Raw genomic sequence first — 15834 nt, 5'->3', positions numbered from 1 at the left:
GAAGAGGAACAGTAAACTTGATCTTTCTGCAAAAGAGATAATTGCAAAATTTCCATTAACTTCATTAGAAGGGAAAAAGGGACTTCTTTCAAGTTTCTGGGCAAGGAGATGACTTTGAATTTTACTGAATGCAGCACTAAAGCTTCCCAAGAGATCAGTCTAATCCTTCCATTCTGCACCGCTTTGTTTCTACACTCCCAGGAATTTACTGTGAACCAGATTTTTACCTTAAAATAACAAGGAAATTGAAATGCATTCTCCTTACATAAAGCATTTAATACCTCAGAAACCAGAATATTTCAGGAACTGGAAACGAGCTCACACTATTTGAATTCTGCTCAGTTGCAACTGCTGAAAATGCTATGATTTTTTAAGGCTGTTCAGGTCTGTCTGATAGGGACCAATCCCCTTTCTGCTCAAGTCTATTCCCCACTATCTCAGGGAGCAATTTACAGCCACTAAATTCCAGGAGAATCCAGAATACTGGAACAAGTCTGGCAGCACTGACAGCTCTGGCATCACAGCCACGATTTTCCCTTTTCAAGGGCATTTTCAATCCACTGCCTGTCAGGTGCCACATTCCCATGCAGCATCCTGGATTGCAACAGGGAAGTTTGCAGGAAATGAGGCTGCTGGAAAACCAGTCAGGGCAGCCCTGCCAGAGCCTTTATTTCCTGCACTTTCAGAAATCAAAGGTGCATCAGCTTCATACAGAGAATAAGGACAGCCTTTATCTCCAAAAGAACAGGTTATCTCTTTTAATTAATCTTGAAGAGATGACAGTGAAGTTCTCTTACAGAGAAATAATAGAGTTAGCAAAAATTTAATAAAAACAGAGGATTTTGTTTCAGTCTCCATTTAGCTACTTCTGCTTGCCCATATCTTACTTAAATTAACACTAATATTATTTTTTTCTCAGCTTTTACTGCCTAAAGAGACAGCTGAGCAACAAACAGCAAATGAAATCTATATATTTGCTTTAAAAGCTAAAATTAGAAACAGGGAGAACAGCGCAGATACAAATTAAAATAATATTTCAAGTTCATAAAAATCTCAAGGTATCTGCAGAAAGCAAAAGCCAAGATGTCTACTTAAGAAAAACACATTTCCCAACTTAACATCCTTTTCCAAATATAATTGCATTACTATAGAGAGGACAAAAAGCTCCAAAGAATTTTGAGGGCTCATACTGTACAGGTTAAATGTGTTCTTACATTTAACCCAACTGCAAAATCCCATGCAAGGACTTCCCAAGAGTTTTGGGTACAGGATTTGTATCTTCATGGACCAGTTCCAACAGGCAGTGCTGAGGCCACAGAGATTTTTCTGTGTGATGAATGATTTGCCTATTTATGAGACTCACAGATATTATTAGTCATAATAACACTGCAGGTGAATTGATTTTTTTTTTTTATGTTGGGAAAGTATGAATAAAAAAATATAGTCCTTCCTAAATCAGGATTAAAAGTTAAAATGTTTCTTTTCTTTTTGAGGTGTCAGGAAAAAGATCCTCTTAGTAAATATGAAAATTCTCTTTGTATCATTTGGCAACATTATACCTTTAATGTGATCAGTTTTTAAAATCATGTATATACTATTTTTAAGAGAAAAATAGCATTTTAAAAAATCCCAAACTTGTGCCAAAGAAAAAATGTGATGGGTTAACATTAGGTCCTGAAAAGAGCATGAAAGGCATTTAAAGTCTTGAAGCTTCAAAATCAAAATGATAAGGGCAGGTTAATTAAGAATTTAATTTTCCATAGAGAAAATGAAGAAATTTTACCTTTGATTATACATTTCCATGCAATTCTAAAACTTGGCTGCAATATTCTTCTCAGCAATATCTCTAACTAATTTAGTGTGTTTGCAGGTGTTAGATTTGCTGCCCAGAAACTCCTGAGTTATTTGTGCTGCCCGTGGCACCCCAGCACACCCTGGCCCTCCCTGGCAGTCACAAATGCAGCAGGACATTTCTCATGTCCATTTGATTTTGCCATCAAACTCCCCCTCCTGGGGTTGTCATCCCAAGCTCTCACAAGGAATCACATTAGTGTCCATAACAGGGGTGTCTGCCTGGCTCACAGAGATGTGTGCAGGGATTTATTTTTAGGTTATATCCTCATTACTTCCCACCCATTTATTCCCTCTGGTAAATGATTGCAACACATTTGCCCTTTCTGTCTCATTGGTGTGGCCAACTCTCAATTTAGAGTTTTGCTGAACTCTTGTTTTTATGCAACTTGGTTTTTAGAGTGTTTTCCTGCATCTTTGCAGACCTACTACAGACCAGGCAGCTACAACTGATCTATAAATTAATCATTAAATCCCTATCAGTTGTTCAAGCTAAATGGAATTTAGCTTTGCTAAATTTGTGTTAGAGAAGAAAAGCAACTTAATACCGAAGCTTTAAACTTCATTTCATATGGCTGCTTCATTCATATGGAAAGCTCTGTCAGAGAACCCAGTGACTCTCAATATTGTTATTTCATGAACAGAACTAGAAGAGATGTTTTAATGTACAGAAGGCTGCTCTTAGAATTAGGCTCTGAGGGTAATGTTACCCAGACTGACTGCTGAGCCCAGCTGGAAAATCCTTCACATCATCCTGATCCATGGGAACAGAAAGACCTATCAAATACCAAGACCTGTTCATTAAAACATACATGAATGTGTCATACTATGGGTAGGGAAAAATATTTAGAATATAGAATATAGGATCTTATCCAAAGGGTTTTATTCATTCTTTTCTTGTCCTCACGCAGATGAGCCAATGGCAAGGGCAAAGAATGATGTATCATAAGGGCAGATGCATTTCTTCCATCAAAAAAAAAAAAACAGAAAAAGAGAGAGCCAGAGTTCCTAGGAGCACAAGAATCTAGGGAAGGAGGGAAGTTCAGAAGGGAAAAGAGGAACCCTATGAAAAGAAAGCAGCAGTTATTATCAGGACTCTGGAGCCCTGGGGAAGTGAAAGGACTTTCTTCTGCTCAGAACTGAAAGCAGCTCCACCACCTGCAGGTTTTGCTGTGTTTCTATGCAGATGGCCATGTGAGGTAGGACATTCCTGGATATCCAGCTCCTTTCCCAGTACTGCGGGTTAAAAGCCTTTTGACAAGAGTTGTTTTCTCAGTTAAAGGTCCTGCACATGTAAATATCTGGATTAAAGTCATATATGCCTCTGTATATTTCCTTTATGCGCTTTTTCTAGCAGAATGTTTATCTTGTATGGATGCACAGTTATTTATAAGCCATTGCTCAGTGGTATCAGGGTAGAACTCTCAGGTCACACACTACAGCCTTGTCAGTCTGGGATATCAAGGAAGAACAGATCCTCCCCAGTGTAAACCAATACCACAGTAAGAAAAGCAGACCAACACATTTTATTTTTTACACCTGAAGGAACACGAGCTATTTATTTCATTATGAGCTCAGTATTCTTGTGAATGCTGTGTTTCAAACAGGGAATTGGAGTGAGAACAAACTCTACTTAAGTAGACTAAAACATGACAGGAAAAATATTTTAATGGTCATCTTCAAACCATTTTCTCTATTATCATCAAGGTTTTATCATCACCTAAAATTTTGCACAATAAGAATTTCATGAAAAGATGAAGAAAAAACATGGTGTTGTATTGCACTAAATAGTTATTTAGCTGTTTGCAATGGAATGATTTTTCATTTGCCAGACTCTAGATACACTTGGAGAAGATAAAATTAAATTTCCTTGTAAATTTACATATTATTTGGGAGACACCCATAACCTCCATTTGGTGGAATTATTATAAACGTTGGAAAACTATGAACTACTATAAGCATGACACAAAAGGACCTTTTTATTATCTGTTTTTATATTACTTTCAATAAAAATCAAAGGAAGAATACACAAAGCCCATGAAATGCAGTAGCTATTCCCTGGGAATTAAAGGGTTAAATTGGGCTATCTCTCTATTGGGAGAGATGATGAAGACAGTTTGATAAATTGGGAAGATGGTAGTTGAGGCTGGCTTGTGGAAACCCTGATCTCAGTGATACCAACATGAATGAGCAGAAACTTCCTTGACTCACTGCTGTTTATTCCTTGCACAAGGTCAGAACCTCGCCATGAAAAATTAGAACCATTTTTTTTATTTTGCTCACTGGATTCTGCTACAAAGCCTGCAGAGCAGCTTCCAACCTTTCAGGCATTAAAGACCTGAAAATAATGATCACTCCATAGTGTAGAAAATCTCCTGGATGAATAATGGAACCTTTCTTAAACCCGGCTCTGCTTCAGCATGTAGAGGCGTTATGTGCATTATCTTGTAAGAGATTAAATTATAGTTTTGCTGTCAGACATGCAAATTCTGCTGGAGCTCTGTGAGAAGGTTTACAAGGTAAAAATAACAGTGAAGTGCAGAAGACAGCAATGATATAACTCTCAGTGCCAGTTAGCTGTGAAGGATTCCCACACAAGGGGTAATTTTTCACACTAAATGAATAGATCAAAGGGGATGATTGCAGATTGAATCATAAACCATAATAACAAAGCATGCAAAAATGTATTATAGCCAAAAAATTCTCTCAGAAAAATAATATGAATACTGAAAACTTTCCACAGCCTTTTATTATTCTCTAAGCTGATTTGCTCTGATGCAGAGTCTCTATTGGTCTGAGATATTCTTCCTAATCTGACCTCTGTGCTCATACAAGCTGTTGATACATGCTCTCTCCTGTTTCTGAGAGCTCAGAGGCAGGGAAATGTTCTGTGAATTTTACAGTCCTTGCTTGACATTCTCTGACCTGCTGGCAAGCAGTAGCTGCCAATTAGAGGGTGGAGGACAGGCAGAGTGCTGAAGTTTCCCAACCCATACACAAGCCAGACAGAACAAAGATCAAATTGAGATCTGTACAAAGCTCCAAATTCCTGCTGGAATGCTCTGTCCAACTGCACTGTTCAATACGTTCACTGTGGAGCTCTCAATACTAAAACCCTTCTCCATCTTCTGGGTTTATTTACTTTATTTCACTTTTTTAAGGAGGGGGAAAAAAAAAAGAGGGAGAGTATGGAACATTTAAGAAACTGTAGTGTGAATTGTTTATAGGTTTTTGACAACTGTGATGGCAAGTGTTGTGTGAGTGTTGTTAAGGTTTCTCCTTTACATTTGTATATTTATAGCCTGCTCAGGGTTTGGCAGTCTTCATCTCCTTGGGGTTTTTTTTTACTCTTCTCGCTTGACTAAACTCATAACTAATAGAAGAGCCTTTCAATTTGTTTTGCTCTATCATGTAATCTATTCTATCCTATTCTGTTGTTTGGGGTTTTTTTACTAAGTGGAGAATAGTTACCCAAAATCTTTCCAAAATGCTTATCCAAGCATCTCTATAATGTGCTGTTTTATTGTTCTGAAACATCTCATGCTGCATTGCCAACGAGCTGGAGATGTTCTAGCTCCCTGCACTTGTGACTCCTCTGCACACTCTGCTGCAAAGGTGACAGAGTGCAGCTGCTACTGGAGGCTGCTCAGGGTTTTAGGATGGATTGGGGGTGTGTATTCAATTCCCATCTGTCAGAGGTGGGGCAGTTCTCCTCTGTTCATTGGGCAGTTTTCTTTATCTCTCCCACAGCCAATCCTCCCTCCAGGAGATCTCTTCTGTCCATGGGCCATTAATTATTAATTATCTTCTGTTGATGGGCCATTAATTATTAATTATCTTCTGTCCATGGCCAGTGAGTGTCCCTGCATGGCTGGTCCAATCCCATCATCCCATGGGGAGATGCTCCGCCCAGGGGAGGAGCCAAGCATTCCTACCTGGATCCAATCTGAGCTTTGGGACAGCCCAGCAGCCTTTGCCCAGTGCATTGCCAGAGGAGCAGCTTCTGCTGCCCTGCATGGCCAGAGGGAGCCCAGGCCCATCTCCAGCAGCCCTGGAGCTGCAGAGGAAAACTCCCCCCTTGTGCAGGATCCCTGCTCCAGCAGAGCCACAGCTGGCACTGCAGGAGGGCTGAGCCCCCATGGGATGGGGCTGTGCCACCCCCTGACACACAGGGGACAGGGACTGCTCTCACTCTGGCAGTGTTTCTTTGTATTCCTGCATTTTTATCTTATTTTTATTTTTTCCCTAATAAAGAGCTGTTATTCCTACTCCCATATCTTTGCCTGAGAGCCCCTTAATTTCAAAATCATGACAGTTTGGAGGGAGGGGGTTTACATTTTCCATTTCAGGGGAGGCTCCTGCCTTCCTTAGCAGACACCTGGCTTTTCAAACAGACACTAAGACACATCTCTAATGAGCGTCTGGTGAAACTTATATTTCATTTCTTTAATGAAATCACTAAAAACCTGCTATCACAGGACTTTCCAAAACAATGTTTCCAACTGTGATTTTATACTTTAGAGCTGTTGCTGGGCAATTTTTTTTCCCAGTGTTTGGTCCTTTACAAGGTTTGACAGCTGTACAGTGTTAAATTCTACCCACAAACTGAATGGATAAAGTGAGGGCAAGAAGGGTTCGAGAACTGGATTTCAAATGCTTCCCAAAAATTGGCTGTTTATACAAAACTGTGCAACCTGTTGAGATTTAGAATTTGCCAGAAATCTGACAAAAGCTAAAGGCTTTATAGTACTCCACCATTTCTACTTTCGATTACGGCAATTACTTGAGTTCACAGAAAAACAGATGCAAATAGGAGATATAAAGGAAAAAAAAAATTGAACCAAGCAAGCTTTTTCAGACCAAAAAAAAAAGAAAACTGAAAAAAAGTCTGTATTTCAGTCTGAGTTTTGGGGGAGAAATTAATTTCATTACACTTAAGTTTCCTCTCTAACAGCCCACCATGAGTCATTCACGGGTTAATTATAGACAATCAGAGATAGTTACCACCACAACAGAGCCCTGTTCTTTGTAATCTAAACTTCTCAGATAAAACCAAATGCTTAAATCTCTCATAGCAAAGAAAAAAAAAAGTGGTTTGGGGAAAGTAAAAAGCAAATTGCACAATAAAATTTAATTGGAATTACAGGGCACGTTCTCAAGGATGTTTATTCTTTCTCACTCAGATGGAATAAATGGGCTGTAAATAGCTGTAAATAGCTGGTGGAAAATTCAATTTATGCATCTGTTCTTCTGTTGCCTCCTGTTCCTTTGTTGCACTGTGGCTGTTCCAGAACTGTTTGGACTCTACAATAACACCTCTGCTGTACTCACCTGGCCCAGCTCCCACAGGAGGAGTTGTGTTCTGGGATGGAGGACAGTATCCTCCAAGAGACACCTATGGGACAGCCTCACTTCATTAATGGCAATGCTATAACATAACTGTGTTTATAATTTTGCAGAATGCACTGAGACTATTCAGTAATATTTAATTTACCGTGCAGCCAAGGTGGTTTTTATGTTTTTATGTCTTCATGTTTTTATGCTTTTATGTTTAAGTTCTGCACAACTGTTTGGACTCATTGCAGAAGTTTGTTAGGGACAGTGCTGGAATTACAGCTTGCAGCAAACTGGAATTGGGGTCATCTGAGAGCTGGGGCCCAGGAAGCAGGGTGAAACCCAGATGTACAGAAATCCAGATGTTGGTGGCACAGCCCTCTACCACCCACCCACAACCACAAACATCTCTAATGTGCTGGTAGGAACGTGGCCACAGCACCCCAGCCAGCTCAGCAGGGCCATTCTGCCAGCAGGCACTGACAGGACATGGGGAAAAATGCTGCCTTTATCATCTGTAAAACAACCCCTTCATCTGTATTTTGCTGCCTTTATCATCTGCATTCTGCTGCCTTTATTTGCATTCTGCTCCCACAGCTGGGCAGGGTTTTATTAGACAAGAGCCCCATCACCCTAACAGGTTGTTAATAAGGAGAACCAGCAGCCATCCATGCAGCTGAAGAGAGGTTTTGGTAGGAAAATGCCTCCAAAATGAGCGTGCCAAGGAAGTGATGTTGGACGTGTCATATTTCAAACACAACAGGCTGTATGTTCATGTAAATGTTATGCAAATGAGACACAGCCCTCAGGCACCTGGTGAGCTTCCAGAGAGGCCCTGGAGGCTCCAAACTGTTGATTTAGCACATGAGCCTTAGCACTTGCACTGAAATGCATGTGCTAAAATCATATTGAAAGAATGTATGTGTCAGGGACTTTGAAATATATTAAATATTGATACGAGCTATGGGCTCTTCCCATGGACATTTTGATTTCCACTCAGAAAATGTTGCCATGGGATGATGTTAACTCTTTTAATGTGGAATATTCAGGGGATTGTCTGCATGCTTAATGCAAAGCCTACATCAGCAGCAGCCTCAATCCTACTTTTAAGGATAATTATGTCACGAGTAGCAGGAGAAACAAAAAAATTACAAGAAAGGACACAGAATTAATGTAGTCATTTGTTTAGAAGATACATCACATGTGGATAAAAATAATCTCTTTTTTTTAGGAGAAAATATGCAATTTTTTTTCATAGAAATAGAAAAAAAAAGAGGTGTGAGAGTGATGTGAGCTAATCTGAAAAGGGATGCTTATACCAATCTGGGGGAAAAAAGAAGGATCACATATTGGCTTTGTTTGTTGGGGGGGTTGTGTGGTTTTGGAGGAAAGAAATGGTATTTGTATTTGTAATCTCCCTTCTCAAATAATATTTTAGAGGTGTCCCAGCCATCAAGAGAGCAGTCTCTGAGCACTAGAATCAGAAAACATGTAGGTGTGCAAGGGGTTGTGCTATTTTTTCCTAACTCCTGCTGCACTTTCAGTCTGCCCATCATCACAGGAAATGTGACAAACAATAAGTCAAATAGCAAAGAAAATTATTCCTGTTCATTTAGAAGGCCCAAATTCCAGGAACTTGAGTGGCAGATTTCATTTGTGCACCAGAGTGCTCTGATTTAACTGCAAATGTCAGGGCTTCTGATTTGTGGTTTCAGTCTTTTCTGTTCCATATCATATTTTTGTTTGGCTGGTTTATTCAGATATGCATTCCCAACAGGGTGGTTATGTTCTTCCTAGTAAGACCATGAGTTATATGGAACATTTTTGATACTCTCAGCTCTCTCTTCCTAAAATATAAACAACTCTTGTTAGTTTGGTAGAGTCCAGAATACTGCATATGAAAAAGCCACCCAAAATGAATAAAAATGACAGTATCAAATACTAACTAGGTCCTGAACATGATTTGTTGTTGTTGATGTTGTTGCTAACTAGTCAGAAATCAAAAATGATTGCTGGGAAAACCTCTAATATTACTTCAGAACTTTAGGGATTTGTCAACCTGTTGCAATACCTTTATCTTGGATTTCTTTGATGCTGGTAAAATGGAGTTATGCCAAGCTGTGAGACCTTTTCTTGGGCTTCTTTGGCAAATCCATCCAAAAGAGGAAGGTTTTGAGGAGAGCTGTGGTGAGTACACCAGACAGGGGAAGTGCTGGTGTTGGAAATGATACAACTTTTAACATTTTTAACTAACTTTGGTCCAGGGGTTGCCCAGGGGAAAGGAATTTAAGTTTCTTTTCAAAAGAATCATTTGCCTGGGCAAGTCCTGATGGTTTAACATCTGCAGCCTGGGAGCAGCACATGAGCATCTAATTAGCATTGAAGGCGAAAGGATCAACACCCACAGGAACCCAAATATTGAGAATTGTGTAATTTGGGACCAGTGAAAATCAAACCAATGAATTTCTCTGGGTTTTGTCTGTATAAGTATGTGAAAAGTCTAGTAAAGAGCCATGTGTGATGGAATGGTTTACTCTGCAACACGTGGATGAAATTATTTCTGTTCCACATCCTGGCCAGGACAACATCCTGTCCAGAATAAAGTAATGCCTTAATTCTCCAAAATAAAGCAATGCCTTAATTCTCCAACAGTAAAGTCGTGCTGGAGAGTTTTTGTTTTTCCTGCAGTTTTGGTGACACTGGGACTCTAAAAGCTGCTCAGGAGCCTGTGGTGTAACAAGAACTGGGGTCACTCCTCCCTGCAGCAGCACAGGAGGGCAGGCTCTGATGGTCACCCTGGTCCCCAGGTCCTTCAGGGTGTCACTTCTCCCAAACCAGCCCTTAGGCTGGGACAGAGATCTGTATGTAGTACAGAGAACTCAATGAAGTACTCTAACTCAGATGTCAGCATATATCTGATTGAAGATTAATGAATAATCTTCAAATGTGCTACTTACAGCCTGGATCTAAAACTTTACTTGATGGTTTTCCAATTTAAAAACAGCAGTCTTTCAAAAACCTGTGCATATAGAACAAAAAAAAAAAAAAAGCCCTCCTTGGCTGTTTTTGTGCTCCTGCATTTCAACAGGAACAGGTTTTTTGTTCAATTAAGTGTTCTGACAGTAGAAATTTGTCATGCAAATGTTCCCAGCCTCCCAATGAAAGCGGTGGGAGAAGCCAGGGTTTCATTTATCAGCACTGTTGTATCTGATGATAGAACCATTTCCTGGAGGCTCCTGCTGCCAATTAACCAAATCAGATTTGCTGGTGGACTAACACTTGGTTTGCATCCACCTCAGCAGGAGGCTGGAGAGAAATCTTTCATTTGTAGTGGTTGTAGAAATCCTGGGACATGCAGAAGGTTACTCTGTAAATTGTAGGTGGGCAGGGTTGAATTTTGCATTGTGACACAAATTTTCCTAAAAATATTTCAGTGGCCAGCAAGGGCAGATTTCTTTCATGCAGTGTTTTGTCTCTACATTTCTGTGTTTTGTCACTTGAGCTACCACTGCTTGCAGCCACCAATTATCTTCACATAGAAGGAATTTTTGCATGTGGAGGGGGCCTGCTTTTAAGGGTTGCTGTACATGTACATAATAAAATCAGGTTATAAAGGTAAGTCACATCTGAGGGATGGGTGATACCATGGTCTGCAGCAAGGATCAGAAAATTCAACCATTAAGGTTGAAAAGACCTCCAAGAACATCAACCTTCAAACCAATCTGTCAATTAATCCACATCTCAACCACTCACTTCTTGAGCACCTCCAAGGATGGGGACTCCACCAGTGCCCTAGAGAGCCCCCTCCAATGCCTCACCACGCTTTAAGGGAAGGAAATGTTCCTAAAATCCATTCTGAACCTACCCTGGAACAACCTGAGGCCATTTCCCTTTGTCCATCAGTAACTGCCTGGGAGAAGACTCCAATCCCACCTTGCCCCAAGCTCCCAATCCAGTCCTTCCTCCAGGACCAGGTGATGAGATGGGCAGCCTCAGCCAAACCTGGGATGGTTCTGCTGCACTCTCAGCTCAACTCTGGCACCAGGACATGACCAGCCCTGAGCTGGGCTGGGCTGAGCTGCCATGGCACCATTCCAGGATGGATGGGACTTTGGGAATATCCTCCAGGAACCAGCAGCCAAACTGAACATGTGCCCTGGAGCCACAAATTCTGGTTGTATCCTTCTCCCAGTAAAGGCACTTCCAAGGAAGTAAATTTATATTTGTTTGAGTAACAGCTAAGGCAGTTGGGAATTGGATCTGGTTTCAGGTGTCTTTAATGAAGATCTTGGTCTCCAGTGGAAAGCTCCAACGAGCAGAAAGGATCCTAAATCACATCTTGCATCAAGGGCTTCATAATTACTGCACATTCAACTGCAAGTTACAATTTTGTTTGCCCTTCAAAGCTGGAAATAAACTGAAAGAGGATATTTCAAATGAGTCACGTAAGACTAGAGATCTCCTCAGGAGGATGTTGTTGCTTTATGTCCTGCCTGGGACACTGATCTTGGCCAAACATCCTCCAGTGCTAGGAGAGAGCTGCAGCAGTCAGCACAGAGGGTGCTTTCACTGACAAACTGTGCTAAAACTCATTCCTAACAGAAAATTATACATCTCCATAAAACTGGAGAGCCAAGAGCTCCAAACTCTTCCAAAGGTCATTTTAAAAGAAAAGGAATTCAAGCACAGTAGTAAAATAACTATATCTAAAATAAATAAATAAATACATAAATAAAACAAGAAAAAGATAGATGTATGAGAAATATAAACCTGTTTGTAAATGGAGTTACTGATCACATATGTTCATGAGGTTGTCCCAATGACTAAACCCTTCTATAAACACTTCTGTACCAATTATTCATCACTAATATCTCTAGCACATCTTTAGAACCTCTTCCATGCTAGCACCTTCCTAATAAATCGAACCCTTTGATGTGGGCAAAAAAAGAGAATAAAACTGATTATTCTGCTAACAACTACCAATCAAGCCACACTTCCTGAGGAGCTGGTGAAGCTGGGATATCCCCTGGAGGTTTGCCCTGGAGCTGTCCTGTGGTGGTGTTTGTGAGGGTCCCAGGACGAGGTGAGAGATGAGAATTTGTCTCCATGTTCTCAGAAGGCTGATTTATTATTTTATGATATTAAATTAAAAGAAATGATATGCTAAAACTATACTAAAGAAAAAGAAAGGATACATCAGGAGGCTAGAAAAGAATGATAATGAAAGCTGCTGACTGATTCCTCAGAGTCCAACGCAGCTGGCTGTGATTGGTCATTAATTAAAAACAACTCCCATGGAACCAGTCAAAGATGCACCTGTTGGTATACAACCTCCAAACCACATTCCCAACAGTCAGATAATTCTTATTTTCATTCTTTCCTGAGGCCTCTCAGCTTCCCAGGAGAAAACCCCGTGCAGAGAGGATTTTTCAGAAACCCTCAGGGCGCCGCTGTCCCTACCTTGATGGCGGTGGAGGCGATCTGGATGTGGTGCAGCCGGCGCAGGGTGCTGTCCCTGTCGATGAAGTAGGAGGCTGCCAGCTGGTGCAGGGTCTCCAGGGTCACCGCAGAGCTGTTGGCACTGGGGTCGCTCCCTTCTGACCTCTTGCTCAGCTTCCGTTTGTCCACAAAAATTGTGAGCGACTCCTCTCCTGGGCAGGGAGAGAGAAGCCCCAGCAGGCATCAGCAACGTGCAAGAGAACAGAGAGATTCTGTAAACATTCAACTTGAAGAACATACAAAATATGTTTATTTCCAAGGTCACTTAATGCAGTCATTCTGTAGCGTTCTGTGTTGGCATAAAAGAAAATGTAAACACTGTAATACTTGAGATGTTTGCTTGTTTCCTTCTCTCAGAGCTGATTTTAGAAGAAAGGCACCTTGTTACACCTTGTTATGAGCAGCCATGTGCTTTCTAATCAATTCAGCAGTGCTTGAAATCTGATAGAACAGTTGCTTTGAAGCAAATTTTTGTAACTGAAAAATGTGAGGGTTCCAGAAAGTTGGTGTTTTTCCAAAAGAAAATAGAAGCTCCGGCATCTTGTGTAGGATGATCACTTTCTATCTCTTTGCAGAGACGTGGATAAATACTGTTGAATTCAGAAATTTTAATTTCTGTAAGATTATTGAAACCCAAAAATCTGACTTGCTTAATTGAGTGAGTTCTTAGGAACATTTTCAGAACACACCTACTGATATTGTCAAATTTTCCACGTTTACCATCTAGTTCATGGATATATTCTTTTGTGTTTCAGGTTAAGCAAGAATTCATTCATTTAGTAAAGTGTTTAGGCAAAACTCTTTACATCACAAAACAAATTGGAAAAGTAATTTCTGGACCCAGTATTTTCTTCTGTGCAATTAATGTCCAAAATAAATTGGACAGAAGTAAATTTCCTCACTCTCTGAGCGTGTGTTTGGTTACCTGCATCCTTCAGCATTTCGCTCAACAATTGATTAATAATGTCATTATACCTGGATTTTAGGTGCTGAACAACTCCACTGAGTGCCTTTTCCTAGTTCCTGGAAAGGAAGTTACCCTGCTAAGGTCTGACTTGCCACTTGTGCTACTTTCACTGCTCACCCATCTGCTGCTGTGGCACCGTGCCCGTGCAGAGGATGCCAACTTCAGATGGGATTATGTGCCAAAAAGTAATAGCTGTAGGATAAAAATCTAGGCTGAAAACATGACATCATCTTCAAAGGGAGCTAATCTTGGCGGTGAGCAAAGCTAAGTGAGGAATGTGTGCCTCTGTGCAGGAGATCACCTCTGCTGGCAAATTCTGCCTCACAAAATTTGTCTTTAGTTACCAGGAGCACACTCCTTGCTCCCCAATGCACACTATGTGTTTCCCAGTCTCTCAGAAATTCAGAGGACAGACAAGCCCTTCAGACCTTATATAGGCAAAACTTGCATTATACAGAAGCTTTTTATCTAATTAGACTTGCAGGGCTTGTCTGGAATATTCCTTTTGTCCTGGGAGGGACAGGTGGCTGTTCCAGCTGGAGCTTACCTCAGTTTCCACCACTACATTTATGCTTCTCCTCCTACAGTTTCCTAATGGGTCATTATTTTGTGCATGAAGTCATCAATGCAGGGATTAATTGCCTGAAGCTCCAAAGAACCAGAAATTAGCACAGCCTCCTTAAGTACCAGGATTTCCCCACCCCATTATTTAATCTTTCTGCTGTAATATGTGGACAAAGGTTCACAACTGCAGCGAGGAGGGAACTGGGAAAGCACAGCAAACTCTAATGACCTGTCCCCTGAGAGAAATCTGCCATCAGGACCTGCTCTGGGTTCCAGCTTTGCTGGCATTCAACTATGGCCATGCAATAAAACCTGATTTGTCACAACCTGCCATGTGACTCCAGCCAGGAGGAAAGATGTTTCTGGGATCAGAAGCAATGGAGTGGGCTGAGGTTTGAGCCAGGGGTCATGGGCTTTGTGCAACTGTTTGTGGAGCTGCAAAGACATGGTTTAGAACTGATTTTAGGAAGGAATTCCTCCCTGTGAGGGTGGGCAGGCCCTGGCACAGGATGCCCAGAGCAGCTGTGGCTGCCCCTGGATCCCTGGCAGTGTCCAAGGCCAGGCTGGATGGGGCTTGGAGCAACTCAGTCCAAGGATGCTCCCAGCCCAGACCATGCCATGGTTCTGTGGTATCAGAGAAGACAACAGCAGAACTCACAGGGTGAATATTGTGCCAGCAACCAGTTCAGGATGCACAGATTGTGTGCAAAATTTTCCTGGGAGCTTTCTCTCCACGTTTTCCCCTTTTCCAGAGATCTGAGGTAGTTTATTTAGATTGAAGTGGCTTTTGCAAGGTCAACCACCTTTCCATTGAAAATATAATGAATTGTAAAGGCAAAGAAATAAGGACTTAAAGCTGCAGAAAATCTCTGGGAAAGATTAAAAAATATATTTTTTAGATCCTTGTGTTTCATTATTCCAAATTATATTATTGCTTAATCAGAGCTTGTTTTGTTCACATTAAAAAAATCTCAGGCATTTTCCTGTTCCCTGCTCTCTAGGAGCAGACAGCAGAACTGCAACAAAATCTCCCATTTCAAAAACAAACAAGCCTTGGAAAAGGACAGGGCTGTGTGTTGTGATGCTTTACTTTGATTAGAACATCTCAGGAAAGGAATGTTTGGACCATGTCAGAGTTATCACATCATCCTATTTGCCTTGTCCTGCTTGACCCTGCACTTTCTATGGCAGTGGCTGCTGGGTGTGTTCTGGCAGGATCCCCTGGCACCCCCAGCCCTGCAGGCTCTGTCCCTGAGGCCTCATGTTTCAGCTTTTCTATTTTTCAGAGTCTGACCTGCTTAAGTGTGTAGTTCTTAGTTCATATCAAGGGATAGTAGCTTCACAGAGCAGGGAGACAAAACAATTCCTGCTCCAGCTGGGGACCAAGGACAAATGATCCAAATCTCAGGCCCAAGAGCACAAACAACATGGGCTGAAGAGAGGAAAACAAGAAGGATGGGGCTTCATAACCTAAAGCTGTAAGCGGACAATGAACTCCAAGATGCAAATGGAGCAGAACTTATCAAAGTGAGAGACCCTGTGACCAGTTGTGCATTTTGGGGCCATTTTGGTTCATCTTGGGTGCAGCCCTGGCTGGGCTCTTGTGCTGCCCAAGGTGC

The 15834-nt window shown here is 41.2% G+C and overlaps 1 protein-coding gene across 3 annotated transcripts in view; it reads right to left on the bottom strand.

Moving 5' to 3' along the window:
* BRINP3 (BMP/retinoic acid inducible neural specific 3) overlaps window positions 1-15834 on the bottom strand; it is a 206039-nt gene that overhangs the window by 72262 nt on the left and 117943 nt on the right. For all 3 annotated transcript variants that reach the window (XM_071435929.1, XM_071435931.1, XM_071435930.1), the window contains one exon: window positions 12646-12836. In XM_071435929.1, coding sequence (XP_071292030.1) covers window positions 12646-12836 — 191 coding nt within the window. The remainder of the gene's footprint in view (window positions 1-12645; window positions 12837-15834) is intronic.

The sequence above is a fragment of the Agelaius tricolor genome, unplaced genomic scaffold (genome assembly GCF_023055355.1).
Source record: "Agelaius tricolor isolate 1412-34295 unplaced genomic scaffold, bAgeTri1.0.p SCAF_11, whole genome shotgun sequence".
Taxonomy (NCBI): domain Eukaryota; kingdom Metazoa; phylum Chordata; class Aves; order Passeriformes; family Icteridae; genus Agelaius; species Agelaius tricolor.
This window is presented reverse-complemented; position numbering and strand designations above follow the sequence as displayed.